The 17,219-nt window shown below is 44.3% G+C and overlaps 1 protein-coding gene across 1 annotated transcript; it reads right to left on the reverse strand.

Annotated features, from left to right (window-relative positions):
- Nucleotides 1-15,060: 15,060 nt before the first annotated feature.
- Nucleotides 15,061-16,164, reverse strand: LOC123039960 (transcription factor TEOSINTE BRANCHED 1-like). The gene has a single exon (XM_044462935.1). The coding sequence runs from the start codon at nucleotides 15,806-15,808 to the stop codon at nucleotides 15,194-15,196; it is 615 nt and encodes a 204-aa protein (XP_044318870.1). The 5' UTR covers nucleotides 15,809-16,164; the 3' UTR covers nucleotides 15,061-15,193.
- Nucleotides 16,165-17,219: the final 1,055 nt, after the last annotated feature.

The following is a 17,219-nucleotide window of genomic DNA, read 5'->3' on the forward strand; positions in this document are numbered from 1 at the left end:
CCTGCCAGCGACCATGGTCGGACTAGCACCTTCGCCGAGAGAGAGAGAGAAAGAGAGAAGAACAGGAGCAATAAGAAAAAAAGGGAGCTTAAAGGAAGGAGGCTGACAGGTGGGTCCACCATCCACCTCAACGTATTATCCACATAGGCATGCCAGATCAGCCTGGCAGGTGGGGCCAACCCGTCAGTTCTACTGTTAGACGCGGCTCAGTTTCTGTTTAGTGCATTTTGTTATTCACTTGCCACAAAAGTGGTGGTTTCTCGTGATTTTTGGCAAAGATGGTGATTTTGCAGTATCCTTGCCACAAATGTGGTGGCTTTCAACAATTTACTCCTTGAATCCAGTGTGGCAATCTTTAACTGTAGTTAAGTACGACTTACGGACATGCAACTATAGTAGTAAGCCTATGCACTAGCGACGGAAGCGCATGGCGTCTGCATGTTCGCCATCGTCCACGAAGCAAAAGTTGCACCAATGTTCATTACTTTAATAACTGTGTTATATTTTTTATTTTGGTTTCGTGGACCGTCACGGACACACGGCAGTTGTCCGCTTGCACCCCTACAGTGCACGAACGTACCACTGTAGTTGCACAACATCGGTTGGCATGTAAATATAGTTGTGTGTGGTCGACGGACCTGCTAGTTACATGTACAGTGGAAAAAAGGCAAAAGAAGTAGGAGTACCAAACAAATTGATTAAAATCCGCTCCATGTAAAATATGAATAATATCCCCTCAGATGTCAAAATACAAGACGTTTTTGTTCTAGGTTTAGAGCCAGAAAGCGTTTCATATTTTGATACGAACTTCTGTATGAACTATAATTAAATTTCTGTATTGACTAGGTGGGCATTGTACTGTTTAAATTTTGCCTCTCTATTCGTCTTGCTACTGAAGACTTAATTATACAGCCAGTTAATTATAGCGTTGTTTGTTGGTACTGCAAGTACAACGGCACTAGAGCACTAGGCCAAGGCATGCCGTGCATGCCGGCTGTACGTGCGCATTAGACTAGCCACAATGCATACTAACATACACTAGTAACATGCACAAACTCCTACACTATGTTACTACCTTCATAGTGGGTAGTAACATAAGTTTGATAACATGCAAATCTTCATTTATTAGGTTATAGACTCATATTATATTGGGACATGTGATGTTACAGTAACTAGCTAAGTTACTGTAACTACCTCTCTCCTCATTAACTCATTGCCATATAAGCAAAGTTGCTGAGTTGGACTCGATGTTACTACTGAAGTTACTCTCACTGTGGCTAGTCTTATGGAGACGAGCTGTTAGAGCTCCCAAGGAACCAGTGATGGTAGCTCACCACCTCAAGATGACAGTGCGAACGTATTTCAACAGATACATCTGCATCAATTAAGTGGGTATTCCACTAAACCCACTTATCCCACATAATAATATATGGGCTTTGGTGGGTATCCCATTTAATCTACGCGGCAGATGTGGGGCGGACGCGAGCCTCCCGCGGAGCGTCCCACTTACAGCCTGATTACGAAGGAAGTATTTGGCAAAACTAATTTTCTTATATGAGTTCATTTTCGTTTTACAGTGTTGGTCATGTATTAACTATAGTTGCGCGTGGTCGATGGACGTGCTAGTTAAATATACCTTGAGAAAAAAGACAAAAATGGTACCAATCAAATTGCTTAAATCCGCTGCAGCGTAAAATATGACTAATACTCTCTGTATTAACATGTAAGACGCTCTTTGGTCTAGATTTAGAGCAAAAAATGTCTTATAGTTTGATACGTTTATCAGTTCATTTTTGTTTTACTGTGTTAGCCATGTATTAACTATACTAATTAATAACTTTTATTTTTTGAGAAATATTAATAATTTTTTGTAGTTAATCACTTGAGGCGTATGATACATCTAATGCATAGGCTGGGTAGATCAGAGCAACTTCAACGCGTCCACCCATTTCGTCCAAGCGTGTCCATTTGGCTCGTCACGGACAGAAAAGTCGGTCCAGCGCGCCGACCTAAACGGATGTGCGTCCGCTTTTCGTCCGTCTGCTAACTCATTTCCGGACAAATTTTGAGTCTGATATGCGTTGGCGCGGACACGAAACGGACGAGTGCGACGCACACCTAATCCCCCTGGCCTGCCAGTCAGTGGCACAACGACCATCATTTCCCTTCACTTTTCGAAAACATCCTGCCCGCTCCCGCTCGCCATGGACGACGCCCTTGATGCCATCGCCTCACCTTTGCCCCATCCGGCAAAGGCAAGCCCTGCGCCCCTCACAAGACCGCCGCGCCGCCCAAAGAAAAGAAGCAGCTGACGATCGAGGAGCGGGTCATGCAGTCGGCCAAGCAGAAGGGCCGGTGTCAGGGCCGGATTTTCGGGATATTAATTTCCCAGAAAATGGCCTTTGTGCTCACCAGCCCCAGGATTACTGTTAGCTGGCGAGACACAAACTTGATACAAAAACTCCAAGCAAAGTACATAATATGTAGTACACGACCATTATGGCCTATGAGTACAACAAATGGTTTGTAGTGGCTGATGGCGGAAGCGGTTTGCGGTTCGTCTGTGTCTATGGGACTCCATTTCTCATAGGAACAATTGATCAGGATAATTCCTATCTTCGCGAGGCTGCTATCATCATTGCGTAGTTTCCGGGGCTGTTATCGCATCGCTCCTCTCCATGCAAGAGATCTGGCCAAGACAATAGCCAGGGACAAGCCAGTGAGTACTTTGAATGTACTCGCAAACATTATGAACACGGGTATAATATGACAAACGATAATCATGCTCTGAAATATTCTATGATCACAATGTCAGTCACAAAATAAAATCTCTGATGCACGCAGACAGGTTATTTATATACGTGAATATGCAATAACAGAGTAGTAATAAAATGCACCGATCGGGTGTCTGAAGCGACGCCTCGAAAGGTTAGTAAATAACGAGCATGCCTCAGTCGGGCGTCTGAGCGACACCACGTAAAGAGCTTATAAAGTAAATAAATAACAAGCATGCCACAGTCGGGCGTCTCAACGACACCACATAAAGGGCTTATAAAATAAATAAATAACAAGCATGCCACAGTCGGGCGTCTCAGCGACACCACATAAAGGGCTTATAAAGTAAATAAATAGCAAGCATGCCACAGTCGAGCGTCTCAGCGACACCACATAAAGGGCTTATAAAGTAAATAAATAGCAAGCATGCCACAGTCGGGCGTCTCAGCGACACCACATAAAAGGCTTATAAAGTAAATAAATAACAAGCATGCCACAGTCGGGCGTCTCAGCGACACCACACAAAGGGCTTATAAATAATCATAGTGAATATCCAAGAGGTAGAACCATCCCAGGGATACTCGATAATTCAAATAATATAACGGGTTAGTCCATAACAAATAATAATCACGATCATCCCAAGTCACAAGTCATGATCCAAGTTCTGGTTTAACAGTTTCTCCTCCGAAGACCGACACTAAGACCGACACTTGACCCATCCCAGACTGTAGTCCTTAACCATGGACACGGCTATTCGAATAGATGTTTAATCTCTGCAGAGGGTGTACTCTTTACCCACGAGTAACGGATTCCTTTAGTCCATTGGGACTAATTCCGTCTACGGCCTTTTAATTAAAAACACACCTAACCGCACACACCAGCCTAACTTACCGGTGTCTGGAATCACCCACGACACCCGTTAAGCGAAACTCTAAGTGGGGAGGCTACAACCTCGACTTAGCATGGGATCACAAAATTTATCACGCGCGCAAACTAGGGGAGCTACCCCTTCGACTACAACCGAAAACACCCATGCCCCTACTGGATGCCTCCGGTATCTTCCACCATGGCCTCTCTGTACGGTGTGTGCTAGGAAAGGGGTTGACAACTTACTGAACCGTACCCTACCTATGGCAGGGACAAGTGGTAGTACGAAACAAGTATGGGGGTTACCGGAACAAGACTCGATCTATGGTCGACTCAGGAGGTTTAAGTATTCCCTGTATGATTAGTATAACAATTTATACTTCTACCAACAGATCGAATCACCACTCGACATACCTCTTCATGTCGTACCGGACACAATCGTCTCGACGGAGGACTGGGGACAAACCCGTGTCTACCCAAGACAGAGGCTTTCCCGGATTCCTTCCGGTATGCATGAAAGGCATTCGATGGTGACTATTATCACAAACATATCCAATTCCAATAGCATTCAATCATCAATATGCACTCATGAGTAGAAACGTATTATCACATGAAATAACGGATACTTCGTGTCGAGGTGGTGTTGTAACCGTGTAAATAACACGCACACTATTATGCCAGGATTCAGAATGCTTGCCTTCAAGTTGTGGGGGAGGCAGGGTGCATTCCAAAACTTTGAAAGTTTTCTTCTTCTTCCAAAATCCTATTTTGAAATTATTCAAATTAACCCATAGTTTCATAACAGTACAAAAAGTTGTCTGAATTTTTTTCAAATAAATCTGAAAATAAACTAGACAATATTTGAGAGAGGTAGGAACAAGAATCAACTCATTTGGAATTATATTTAAAAATTTATAGCCAGTCAAAGTTTTGGTCAAATTCTGTTTTTAAAATAAAACAGAAAAAAGAAAAACGTTTCGAAACTAACCACGTCGAAGGCGTATTCTGGTTTTACGTATCCACTTATCCAGCGTGGACTGGCGCGGGGGTCACTGACAGTGGGTCCAGGGGGCCCACTGGTCAGGTTTGACCAGTCGTCTTTCCCTCCTCTTCCTCTGGCCGAGCGGAGGCGGGACTCCGGCGATCGCCGCTGGCGGTTGGCGGATCCTCGCGGGGTTCCAAGGGCGGGGATGGATCCGCCAGTCCAGGGCAGTCCTCCCGGTGTTCACTAGGCAGGTGGGGACGGAGGGAGTCACCGGCGACGAGCTTCGTGGTGGCCGGTGGCTTCGGGAGCAATGGGGGGTTTGGCCTACGGTGGCTCTCCGTCGCAGCAGGGGGTTTGGGCGGCTCCGTAAGACGAAGGGGAGTCGGGTGGTGGTGTTGAATGGCCGGGGGAGGGCCTGGTTGCGATGAACGACACCGGAGGGCGGCGGCGGCCGAGCTGGCCGGAGACGGGGAGGATGGCCTTCCCAGGTCGATTGCCGGCTACGGGAGCTCTAAGGGGTTGGCATGAGGTTGCCTAAGGGCCTAGGCGAGCTCGGGGCTCCCTTATATAGGCGGCCGAGGACGGTTCCCGCGGCGATGGATAAGAACGCCGGCGAACCGCCTCTCTGTTGCTGCAGGGGGACGTGGCGGCGACGAGCGCTTGCAGACGAGCGAGGGGATAGGATCACGCTGTTCCAGGGGCACCTGGCGCGCGCGGGTGGCTCGGGCGGCGCCGTCCGGGGCAGGCGCCCACTGTGGCCGGCCGCTAGCCGCCGTGGCCGACCTGACGGCGGCGCTGTAGGGCGCCAGGGGCGGCTCTGCGGCGAGGGAGGAGGCGGCCGTGTTGGCTGCGAGTGGGTAGTGGCCAGAACGAGCACGGGGGTGGGGGCGGCCGTGAGACGCGGCGGCTCGGTGCGCACGCGTGCGAAACGTGCGCTCTGGGCGTGCCCAGAGCACGCGCACCAGGTGCTCGGCGAAATGCCAGGACATGCCATGAGGCTTCGGTGGGGCTGGGGATTACCAGGTCTAGGCTAGGATGTGCAAGAAGATCAGTGGACAAGCTGGTTTGATCAGAGGATCAAGTCCACAATGCTAACTAAAAATTCATGCCAAATCTGGCCATGCCCACAAGGTGTTTGACAAAATGCTAGAGGCATCTAGACAGTTCTTGGAGCGTCTCAATAGGTGTAGAAGATGGTGGTAGGGTTAATTGGCCAAGGCTAGAAACTTGCTAGTGCAAAAATTTGAGAAAACCAAATCTGGTCAAAAAGAAAAGGATATGGTTTCATGGACCAAAAATACTCCAATGGGTCCATCCTCCTGGACTTGGGGGTTTTGCAGGGTGGTCTACCAGTAGGGGAAAGAATCAAGGGAAAAAGAGCAAGCAAAAATATAGTTGCAGTACAAATCATCAAGTTGGACCAGAATGAAAATGAGGTTGATTCATTCAAATTTTTCAAAGAACATAACTGGGTTTTTGCATAAAGCTGAATAATATACTCCTATTAACATCCCATAATTTTGGTGGAGGTTTTAAAGAAATATTTAAATAGGTTGTAGTGCAAAATTGCCCACTGGACCAGAGTTAAAATTTTGGTGTAGAGCTCAAAATCTCCAATGAACAGAAGATATTTTTGCATAAAAGTGATTTAAAAACATCACATGATGTCTCCAAATTTTGGTTGGAATTTTAAATAAATTTATCAAATGGTCGTAGTTCAAATAGGGCTTCAAAACTAATGAAAAACCACTTTAAGGAATAAAGCTCAGAGAGCAAAAATTATGCAAATAAATCCACTGATAATAGAAGTGTTTTTTTTGAGAGGGTAAACCAGTCCAATAATATAATTGGAAAGTTTTCACTTGGGTAAAAACTCCATAAAAATAAAGAACAAAATGGTTCTGAAATCAAAAGAAAATCCAGAAAATAAAAGTTTAAGTTTCCTGGCAAAATTTTAATTAATAAAACAAGGTTAAAATTTTGGGGTGTCACATCCGGAGGCACTACATTCAGATCTCTTCCGGAGGCTTCTGGCTCCGCTGACGGTGCCGCGGCTGCATACGATCCCGATGAAACGCAAAGCCAAGACAGCCACGCGCTATTCATGCCGGCAACCTATGATCAATCTGGCATGCATGCCGCCTTCATGGAAGATCAGGTCGGCCTGGACAGTTTCCCGCTTGACCACGGCTTTCCGGAGGACTACAACCTCGAGGAAGAGGATCAAATGCACATCGACGGGGAGCCTTTGTTCGAGGACGAGCTCGCCAACCAAGCCGCCGGGGTGAAACCGAAGAGCAAGAGCAAGCGGACGAAGGTATACATGCCATCCGAGGACAAGCTTCTTTGTGAGTGTTGGAGAGACATTGGGAAAGACCCCAAGGTTAGCGCCGAACAAATGGCATCAACCTTTTGGATTCGTGTCCATCGTGAGTTCCATGAACACAATAAGTTTCCGACGTACCAAATGTGTCGCACACGTGGGTGAGTTTCCATTTCGAAGAGATGGGGGTGAAACAACAAGAGGGAACAAGTTTTGTGTCACCCTTGAGAGCATCAAGGCATGCCCCATGAGCGGCATCGGCATGCAAGATATGGTATACATGCACCCCTCTTTGTTTCCATTCCCGTTATGCTTGCATGTCCATTTGCCCATATGCCCGCATGCTATTCATGTGTAAGCATTCCAAACTTTGAAGGCATTCAAGGTCCAACATGATGGCAAGTCCTTCAACCTCTATCATTGTTGGATGATCATCAATGGGGAAGAGAAGTTCAAAGCGCAATATGCCGCCCTCATGGTGCATGGGGAAGGCAATCGTTGAGAAGGTTGGGGAGGGCGAAAAGCCATGGCTGCGGGGGAAGAAAAACTGCAAGAAGGAGGACAAGCGGGATGCGGCTTCAATCGCCTTGCTTGCAAAAACGACTCAAGGGAGGAGAAGCGCCGGCAAGACAAGGAATAACAAATGAACGCCTTCATGAAGATCCAAATAAGGAGGGCTTGACATGGAGGCGAAGAAGCGAGTCAGGATGCTTGAGATGGAGGTGGAGAAGCAATCCAAGATGCTCGAGATCGAGGCTGCCAATGCCAAGACCAAGGCCAAAGAAGTGGCGCTCGCTAGCATGCTGACGGTGGTGGAGATCATGAAGGTGGACCTGAACACCGTGTTGCTGAGGAAGATGCTATGGTTCAAGAAGATGCAGGCCGACATGCTCAAGTTCGACGAAGCATGATCTATGACTGGGAGTGCCATCCCTTTTTTGTATGCCGGCAAGTTTGCTGGCATGACCACGGCCGAGATGGCGTGGTCGAATTCCTGCCCCTTTTTCTGTGCTGGCATGTGAACCGGCCGCTGGCAAGTGCGCCAGCATGAACTGTGTGGTGTGAAGGCTGGCATGGTGCCTGAACATTTGCTACGGCATGGCCGTTGGCATGATCTATGACCGCGGACCTTTTTAAAATTATGCGCGAACATAAAATGAGTCGCATATGTTGGACACACAGCCGACCCAAAACAAGAATAGGACGGACACTGAGGTGGACGGTCAAACCAAACGGACGGTTTGATTCGGAGCGTTGGAAATGGAATACTCAAAAAAGGACAAAGCTCTTAGCTTTTTGTAATTTTCTAGTCCCATGTGAGCGGGTCCGCAGGGTACGAAAGAGGCACTGCAGAGGAGCCGGTTCCGGGTTACTCAATCAAAAAACAAAAAGGAGCTGCCTCCCGTTACAACACGACAACAAGAGCATGCATGCATGCACAAGGACTGTATGCATGTGCGCACAACCAATGCATGGGCGCTGGCCATAGATCATGCCGGTTGTGCGTTTGGTACCTCCGAAACAGTCGAACACTGTGCGTCCTAGTACCTTCTCCGATTAAGAAATGCTCGCGCGTCTAATCACTAGCCTATCCTCACTCACGGAATCACTCACCCATCTCGGCGTGTTTTTTGAAAAGGGGGAAGGAAAGAGCCAAAGAGGGACGACGTTGCTTGCCTGTCCAATCGGAGAAACAATGGAGGAAGTAAATATATGTAGGCATGTAGGTAGGGTGCGGTGCGGATCAGCGGATGCTTCGGCCAGAAACGTCGCGCTGCTATAGGTGCGACCTGTCGTCCGTCCGTCCGGGCGTCAGCCATCCACGTCCATGGCGATCTCTATCTGGGTGGCGCGAATCATGGCTACGGAGAGTAGTATCTCAGCTTTCAGTACCCGAGGATCGGATCGCGTACCTGCTCGACAGGCCTGATATGAACAAACATATATACTTGCGCATGCTAGCTGTGCAAGAGATCTGAATGTTCCCCTTCAGATTGCATACATTTGCATTTGGTTACTACTAGTAGTCTATAGAACCCATATATCGCATTAAGTGATGCTAGAAATTGTTTTAACTTTACTATATCACCGTTGAAGTTGTTGTTGAAGAACATCATCGCCTATGTTTTGTCATGAGAAAGTTCGGACGCATATGGTCATCGTTGTAGTTTTCGAGCGTGGTTCAGATCGATTTGTGTTTGTTTTCTTTTTTCATCGCCTCACATAGCTTTGGCCTTATATGATTTTGCTATTTCTGGCGTGTTTTGTATGTGTTGCTTGTGTACATCCTATCTATATAAAGGGCAGTGTGTGCTTATTGTATTTGTATCCTCTTGATATTGCTATGAGCTAACAAAATCCACCATTTTGTTAAAATTGTCAGTATTGAAGTATGAAGTATTGAGCACCTGAGCAGCATCGGAAATTTGCGGGGGCACGCACCTGCCAAAACCTCCCGGACCGCTCGATTGCCTCATGATTCGCGAGTAGTTGGATCCCACACGAGGGTACAATAGGTTTTCAGTTTTAATCGTTGAAACTTACCATTTTGTACTAAATTTCAAATTTGAAACTTAACATCCAGAGACTATATACAAGTTACTGTACCCATATATAATCTTCATTTTCTTTTCCCTCGCGCACAATACGCTGGAAGGTATTCCTTCATGAAATTTTTTATACGGTTACTAATGATGGACATGGATATTTCCAGAAGATTTCAAGATTTTTTGAACATTTTTTGAATTATTAATTTGTTTTGCATATTGTGCGCACCAGCATCCAAGAGGCACAAGTCCCCCCCTCCCCCTTCCAACATACTTCTATATTGTTTGATTTACCTATTTGGAGAAATTATTAGGGAAAGAATATGCCAGAGCACAACGATTAGGAAACGGTTGTTGTGGGAGCATAGGATTATAATCCCTTTTCATTCTGTGCACACAAATACTCCCTCCTTTTCGATTTAGAGGGCTCTGTTATATTTTGCTCACATTGACCACTAATTTAGCTAACAAAATATGTGTTATGTACGACATGAAGTATAATTTGTGACATATAATTCATACTTTGTATGTTAAATCGGTGGTCAAACTTAGATTCGAAATACGAGGGAGAATTATAAACCGGAACGTTGGGAGGAGATAAAGAGTGTATGGTGGCAATAATTCCATAACGTGCACCCTCGTCGCCTCTCTCCAACAATTGACAGCCTACAATTACCATTCAACTCTAACTAAAACCAATCACAATACACTCTCAACTGTCAAACGGACGGCCAACATTACCATACCTGAGTTGTTTTTGCGCAACATGTCTGCCATGTCTTCGCCACATTGCCAACACGCCACCTTTATAAAGATCAACAAACACTGTAGTAGTACCTTTCAAAAAAGAAACACTGTAGTAGCTAGTACCACATGCAGGGAAAAGAGAGGTGCTGCAACGTGGGTTCTCTCTCTGATCTGTGGGCCCCATGTAGGTATAATAATGTTTATATCAGAAAGCTAGTATGACACGCGGGTTTGAGTCATTAGGAAAATTATTGTTATACTCTGTTGCGCATTAAGATAAAAGAAAATACCATGTCATGGGGTTAAATTTTTTTATTGGTTCTTTTAGCTGGTAATTTTCTTTTGCATGCGGATTAGGATGCTAGCTCCCATGTATATACATCCCTACCACGTCATTCAAACCCACTCGATATAGAGATGGAGTTGACGAGGGGGCTGACTGCCAACAGTTTAGAGGGTAAAATGGATTTTCTACTATAATTATAATCTTTGTACATACTTACCCAGCAAAAGAACAAATGTGTGTACATACTTCATAGAGCAAACCAAATAAACAAAAAATAAAAAGTAATTGCCAAATTAAGATACTTGAATGTTTCGGGTTAGTCTGATGCTAGATAGCCACAGTACATCATCTTTTTCTTCTTGTTGTCTTTATATACTGCAGCTTCCGTTTTAGAACATATTACCAAACTTTTATGCGAGTAGTATTATGTGTTCATTCCTATTTTTCCAGTTTCATGTACTAGAAATGTTGCATTATCATATGCATTTTAGAGTACTCCTGGTGTGCGCATGCATTGTATACGAAATCTGATTAATTATCCACCTGATTCCATCTACTTACACTACTATTAGCAAGGTACTAATCCTGTAAAGTACACTCCATTATGTGATGAAATATGTCAATAATCTTTTTGCTCTCCATAATTTTTTCAATGCTGGCTATATAGGACTCTTTGTTAGCTGTTGGGGAACACATTTCTATATGTGTTGCATGGCTTATTTGGAGAAAGTAATAGGAATAGGACCTATCCTGGCATATCTTCGTTAGGCCAATGTTATGACAACTGACAAAGGCCAGAGGAGGGACAAGATCAATATCCAGTTTTAATAAACTAGATTAGCTAGAATCCCTTTCGGTTTTTCCATGCAAAATATAAAGTATGAAGCTACATATACTTATGAAGTATTCAATTAATTTGGGGGATAAACTCTCTACTCATCATGGCTGTGTATCATGGGATCATTTCTAAATTTTGGTGGGACGAGTCAATCCCTTGTCTTGCCTTGGGCTTCATGCTCATGGTGACCAAACCCATCACATCCCTCAAACCCTAAACAATATGGAGATGACCTATATTCACCATGCGTCCCATTCCTCAAACCAAAGACCACAGTATATTCTTAACAAATTTGAGCGGGCGTGGAAAAGGTCACCAATGATCCAACAAAACTAGTTCCAGAAAGTCTCTATCAGAATGTAATTATTTCATGTAGCTAACCAAATTTAATGCTGAAAAATAAATAATGGTAACTGACTCAATGACTCAATGACTCCCAGCTAGTACGTACTATCTACCATATGGAAATTCTTAGCTCGGGGGAAACCTGAAAGTAGATATTTAGAGGGAGAAATATTCAAGTTCATAAGACTGTGTTATGCTCAATTAATAGAGTTATACCAACTAGAACTCCTAATAATTAAGATTATCATAGCATACAGATGCCAACTCTTTCTATTTTTCCTATACCCAGATCTTGAATCCAATATATTGCATCAGTAGAAGGACGGATTCCGTTCTTATGCAGGTATGAATGACTTTGTATGAAATTATGGATGTTAAATATACAAATGACCTTGCATGATATCAAACATGCATATAAAAAGTACGGTTGACTATAGCTCCAGAATTTTGCATTAAAACCCACAATTGTAAAATGCAGATAATTTGTGTATTGAGTTATAGACACCAGCATGCGTACTATCCTGAGGTCCCAAACACACAAACATGTTCTTTGTTGAATCTCTGTCACTATACTCACCAAAATTAGTGAGTATAAAACCATCAGCACATCAGATAAAAGAATTGTTCAGTATGCATATGGTTTTTTGAAATGCAGTATACATATAGTTAGATAGGCATAAATGTAATGGACACCACTATATTTGCACATTTAAGGTAGAAACAACTGCATAAATAAAAAAGAACTTTTTTTCTGCAAAACTTATGGATATATTAGTACATGTATGTTTGCTCATGTGCACACCATGAAATCTTAGTGAGTCAAAGTCTTATTTTTTGCCATCTTTACTTTGTGATATTCGACATGGGAGCCTAGCTTTCAAGTCTAAATCTAGCTAGAGTATAAATATAGACGGATCAAATATTTCACACTCTCCAAATTTAGCTAGATAAATAACCAGTATTTACTACATACAAAAGTCTGTACACATGATGACGACAAGAAGACGCATGATTAATTTCCGCATGGATAACTATAAGGTAAACTGAAATTAGCATCATCACAAAAAAAAAAGAATTTCATGCATTAATCACCAGTATATGTACCAGTAGTTACTAAATGGATGGATAATTTAAAGAATATATATTTCTGACTTCTCTCGTTTCCCATCCTATTACTCAAAAAAAGTATATGTACTAGACTCTCTACAAGTTGAGTTGACAGCTTTGGTCACAAATACCTTCTCCATAATGTGTGTTCATTGTTTATTATGGTTTCATTTCCATGGTTTATAAAAGATAGAGGATAGGGAGGATTTTTTTTGCGGGGTATAAAAGAGAGAGGATAGGGAGGTGCCAATTTGACTTTTAACAGCAGACCCTCTAAGAAACTAATTAGCACTAGTGATAATAAACTTTTGGCTGCTGATTGTTGAGAAGTTCCACAAACTGTAAAAGTTTTTCGTTAATTTAGCCAAAAGGAATTGATGCTAGCTAACCAACTAACTGAAAGACTAAAATCAACAATGTTTGCTTTCAGATGCTTGAGATACATGGCACTACATTCTTCTGACTTCATGTACAAGATTACAAGCTGTTCAATAGTTGAGCGCACAACTTCTTCTTTACTTGCTGTTACTCAGATCATATACATTTTTCCTATCTTTCTTGTACTTCTAGTGGACCAGTGTGAGCAAATGAGTTAGTGTTTATTCTGGCCAACAAATGCAGTAGCTCAGCTGCCTTATAAGCAAGGAGGGAAAGTTATGTACAAGAGGTCTCACAAATAAGGTTTCCAATTTGTGTACATTCTTTGCTTGATCAAACTAATAAATTGCATTATTGCTAGATATGCCTTTTCCTACAGGAAGGTAATTAACGATTGTTGATGAACAGGGCCCAGGATTCTTCCTTTGTAAGTAAGGAAGAAACTTTTGAGGCCGCACGCAGTTATTATTAGAAAGTAAGCATTGGTATTTTTTAAAAACAGGGTACATGAGTTACTTTTCTTCTGTAGGCTAGAAAGCTCCCCAGACTTTCATAATTATACATGTGGATAACTGGACATGGAATAATGGGTATAAGGAGAAAAACATTTTAAAGAAGAACACTACGAAAAGCTATATTCTTTTCTACTGCTATATTTCCTTTGTAAAGACCTTTTATTGTACCTTAATATTTTTAAAAATCGATATCTCTGCAGTAGGTACACACTCCTATAAGTATATTGACATCGCGAGAGGAAAATCTGGTGTGTTAATATTCAAAATGGAAGAACTTCATATCTCTAACATCTCACTACTCAAGTCAGTTGAAGTGCTGCAATATAAGTACAGCAATATGGTAACACAGTAAATTAACGAAATGGAGAGACAGGTAAGGCACATGAAGCATTTAATGAAACCGCTTGATCAAGGCCCATGATTATTCTGTTGTAGACTTTCTAGGTGTACTATTTGAACACACCAGTGTACATGCATACTCCTAGTTTAAATTTCCTGTTTAGTATGACAATATATTAATTAATTGTAATGTGGCCATACATCCAGAGAATACTTTGTACCAACCAGTTGGCTTATCATGCATACTTATAGTCAATGTTTCAAAGGGATATATGCTATTCAGAATTTCAGATATAATGATTCTAGACAAGCTAATTATAATCACTATCATGATACACATGCTTTTATGTTTTGACAACTCTGCTCACAGGCACCTTTTTCTTTTCTAATCATTCTCAGATACATGCAGTACAGGTATATCTCTTGCATTAATGTGATACTTATATTAGTCTTCCTCTAGACCTGTGTGACTTGTATGTGACTAGCTTTCAGTAAGGATAACAGATAATTCAACTAATTAACTCAAACTCAAGGTGACACTGAATGAACCAATATATAACTGACTGAAATATAGTGCCATCCGAATTTGATAAAAAAGATAGATCATTTCTGTAACCAGAAGACCTGAAACCTGCTTATACATCCTAGCTTGTATACTGCATGAAGTATAAAACCTAACTCAGGGAAACCTATCAGTTGTGCTAGATTAAGGTAGAAACTAAGTATATGCATTTGTCATGATTCTTGTAAACATATGTGATGTGAACAAATTGAGTACATTTAGTTTGCACTAGCTAGCTGTTACCAGGACGGTTCAAGAATTTCACCTGAAATTGATTGCCCAAACCTTCCGATCAAAACTGTATGTGACCTGTTAAGGATGATATTCCCATGTAGCACTGGAAAAGACAGAACAGCTCCAAGAGAACCTCAAAATTAGCACATCAGCAAAATATAGTTGGCAAAATTAGTGGAACACACCTAGCATGAACATAAGATTTGCAAGAACTCAATTAATCTCACCGTTTGCACACAAAGTTTGCATATCAATCACTGTCAATCTGTCATGCAGCTGCATATATACAAGAAATCATCTGAAGTAATTAGAATTAGTACTCCGCCGTTGTTGCAGCTCTCATTAATTAGTCCAATCCTTCCATCGGATGCCCTATCGCCGCCGCCTCCGACATGAACCAGTCAAGCTCACCTTCGCCGCCGATGCCTTTCATCAGATCTCTGACGTCGTGCTCTTCCTCCCTCGCATCCTCGAAGCAGCCGGTGCCGGAGGAGGTCGCCCCCTCCCCTTTCTCCTTGGACGGTCCTGCAGCGGCGGCAGCAGCGCCCGGGGTCCCGTCGGCAAGCCGGTCGATGGCCGGCTTGGACTGCGTGAGGAGCCACTCCACCGTCTTGCTGGCCTTGTCGAAGCCGAGGAGGTCCTGCAGGGCGAAGAACTCGCGCGCCACGCCGACGGACAGCCGCATCCGGCGGTCGCGCACCCCCTGCGCCGTGCGGATCTTGCTGTGCCGGTCCGTTCGGAACGGCCTCTTCCGCGCCGCCCCGACGACTGCACCCCCTGGCCCCGGCGCCCCATCATTCCCCGGCTCCCCCCGCTCCGCCGGAGCTGGAGCGGTCACCGGCTGCCAGAGCACCGCTTCCAGGGTCCCCTCCTCCTGCAGCAGCAGCAGCTGCTGCTGGTGGTACATCTCGGCGGGGAAGAACTGGAAGTACTCGCCAAAAGACGACGCGGCTGGATGCATGTATGGCGGCCGGTGGGTAGTAGGGTTTGGTAATGGCGGTTCTTGGTGGGATACTCAATGATGATGATGGTGATGATAACGGTGGATGGTTGGGTCATCTCTCAAATAGTTCGAAGCTTCACTAGCAAACCAAACCAATCAGTAAACTAGTGTGGATCAGTGGATGGACACCTAGAAGGTCCCTGGTCTAGTAGTGGCCGGCAGTACTAGCTAGTGTTAATGCGGATCTAAATCTTACTTCTACTTTTACTGCTCCTTCCTTGCTCTATGTCAAGGAGAGCTAAGCATCCATGTCCAGGGAAGGGGCTGGAAGAGGAGGAAAGGGGAAGAAGAGGTGAGGGAGGACGAGCTAGCTAGCTCGAGACTGTAGGCCGGCATCTAGATAGGGTACTCCTTCGGGCCCACTTGAGCATTAAGATATGGACAAGTACGTGTATCTAGAGTAAGTACATTGCAGGCGTACTAGATTGCATTTTTTTATATTACACTTTTTTTTTAGGAATTTCTTTCTTGTTTGTACAATTGCAGGCTGCACTCTCTTCATGGCCGGATGGCAATGTCATTTGATGTAGCTAGATTAGCTAGCTCTCAAAACTGTTTACTGGCAGGTGGGGTCAGGAGAGGTAAGGCTGTCTAGCGAGCTTGTCTGCTTCTGCTGGTGGGTGTGTGTGGGCGAATGATGAAGGCATTATTGTGAGGCAAATGTCTATGTGTGTGTGCAGTTACTACTGTAGGGACGGGCGCAGAGCTACAGGCCAATACCCATGTGAGAATGGTCAGGTATTTGTACACATGTAACCATACAGTGCTAGGTAATGATGGGATATTTGATTATTTAACACTACACCCGTTGTATGTCAGGGCAACTCCAACACCGAGCAACAAATTACCCGCAAATGTCATTCAGATATCCAAATTCTCACAAACCAGAAACAAAGTGGGGAATGTATGACGGAGGAGGGACGCCCGCCACGTTGGACACTGACAAACCATTCCGCCAAGCAGCCGTGGCATCCATATCAGATGCATTGTGAAGGAGGAGCCGCCCTCCTCGCCAGTGGGGCAACTTTTGGCGGCCGGTCTCCATCAAGATCTAGCCCAATTGCCAACTGCCCAAGCAACATCCGAACAATTCCTCCAAGGCTACGGAGCCGGCGGCGCGTCTCTTTGACGGCGAAGCGGAGCGACGCATCACGCAGTGCTGGGTAGTGTTCGTGAACACCCAAGTGGCGTCCACGTCAAGTCCGACACCCATTGCCGATGCTCCTTTGAGTGGGGCTGGCGGAGTCCGAGCGTGTAGCTTTCATCCAAGCCATCGACGCCGCTAAAGACAATCGGCAAAAGGTGTTGGACGATGAGTGATGACCCACAAGTATAGGGGTTCAATCGTAGTCCTCTCGACCAGTAAGAG

This window comes from Triticum aestivum, chromosome 2B (genome assembly GCF_018294505.1).
Source record: "Triticum aestivum cultivar Chinese Spring chromosome 2B, IWGSC CS RefSeq v2.1, whole genome shotgun sequence".
NCBI classification, from domain to species: Eukaryota; Viridiplantae; Streptophyta; class Magnoliopsida; order Poales; family Poaceae; genus Triticum; species Triticum aestivum.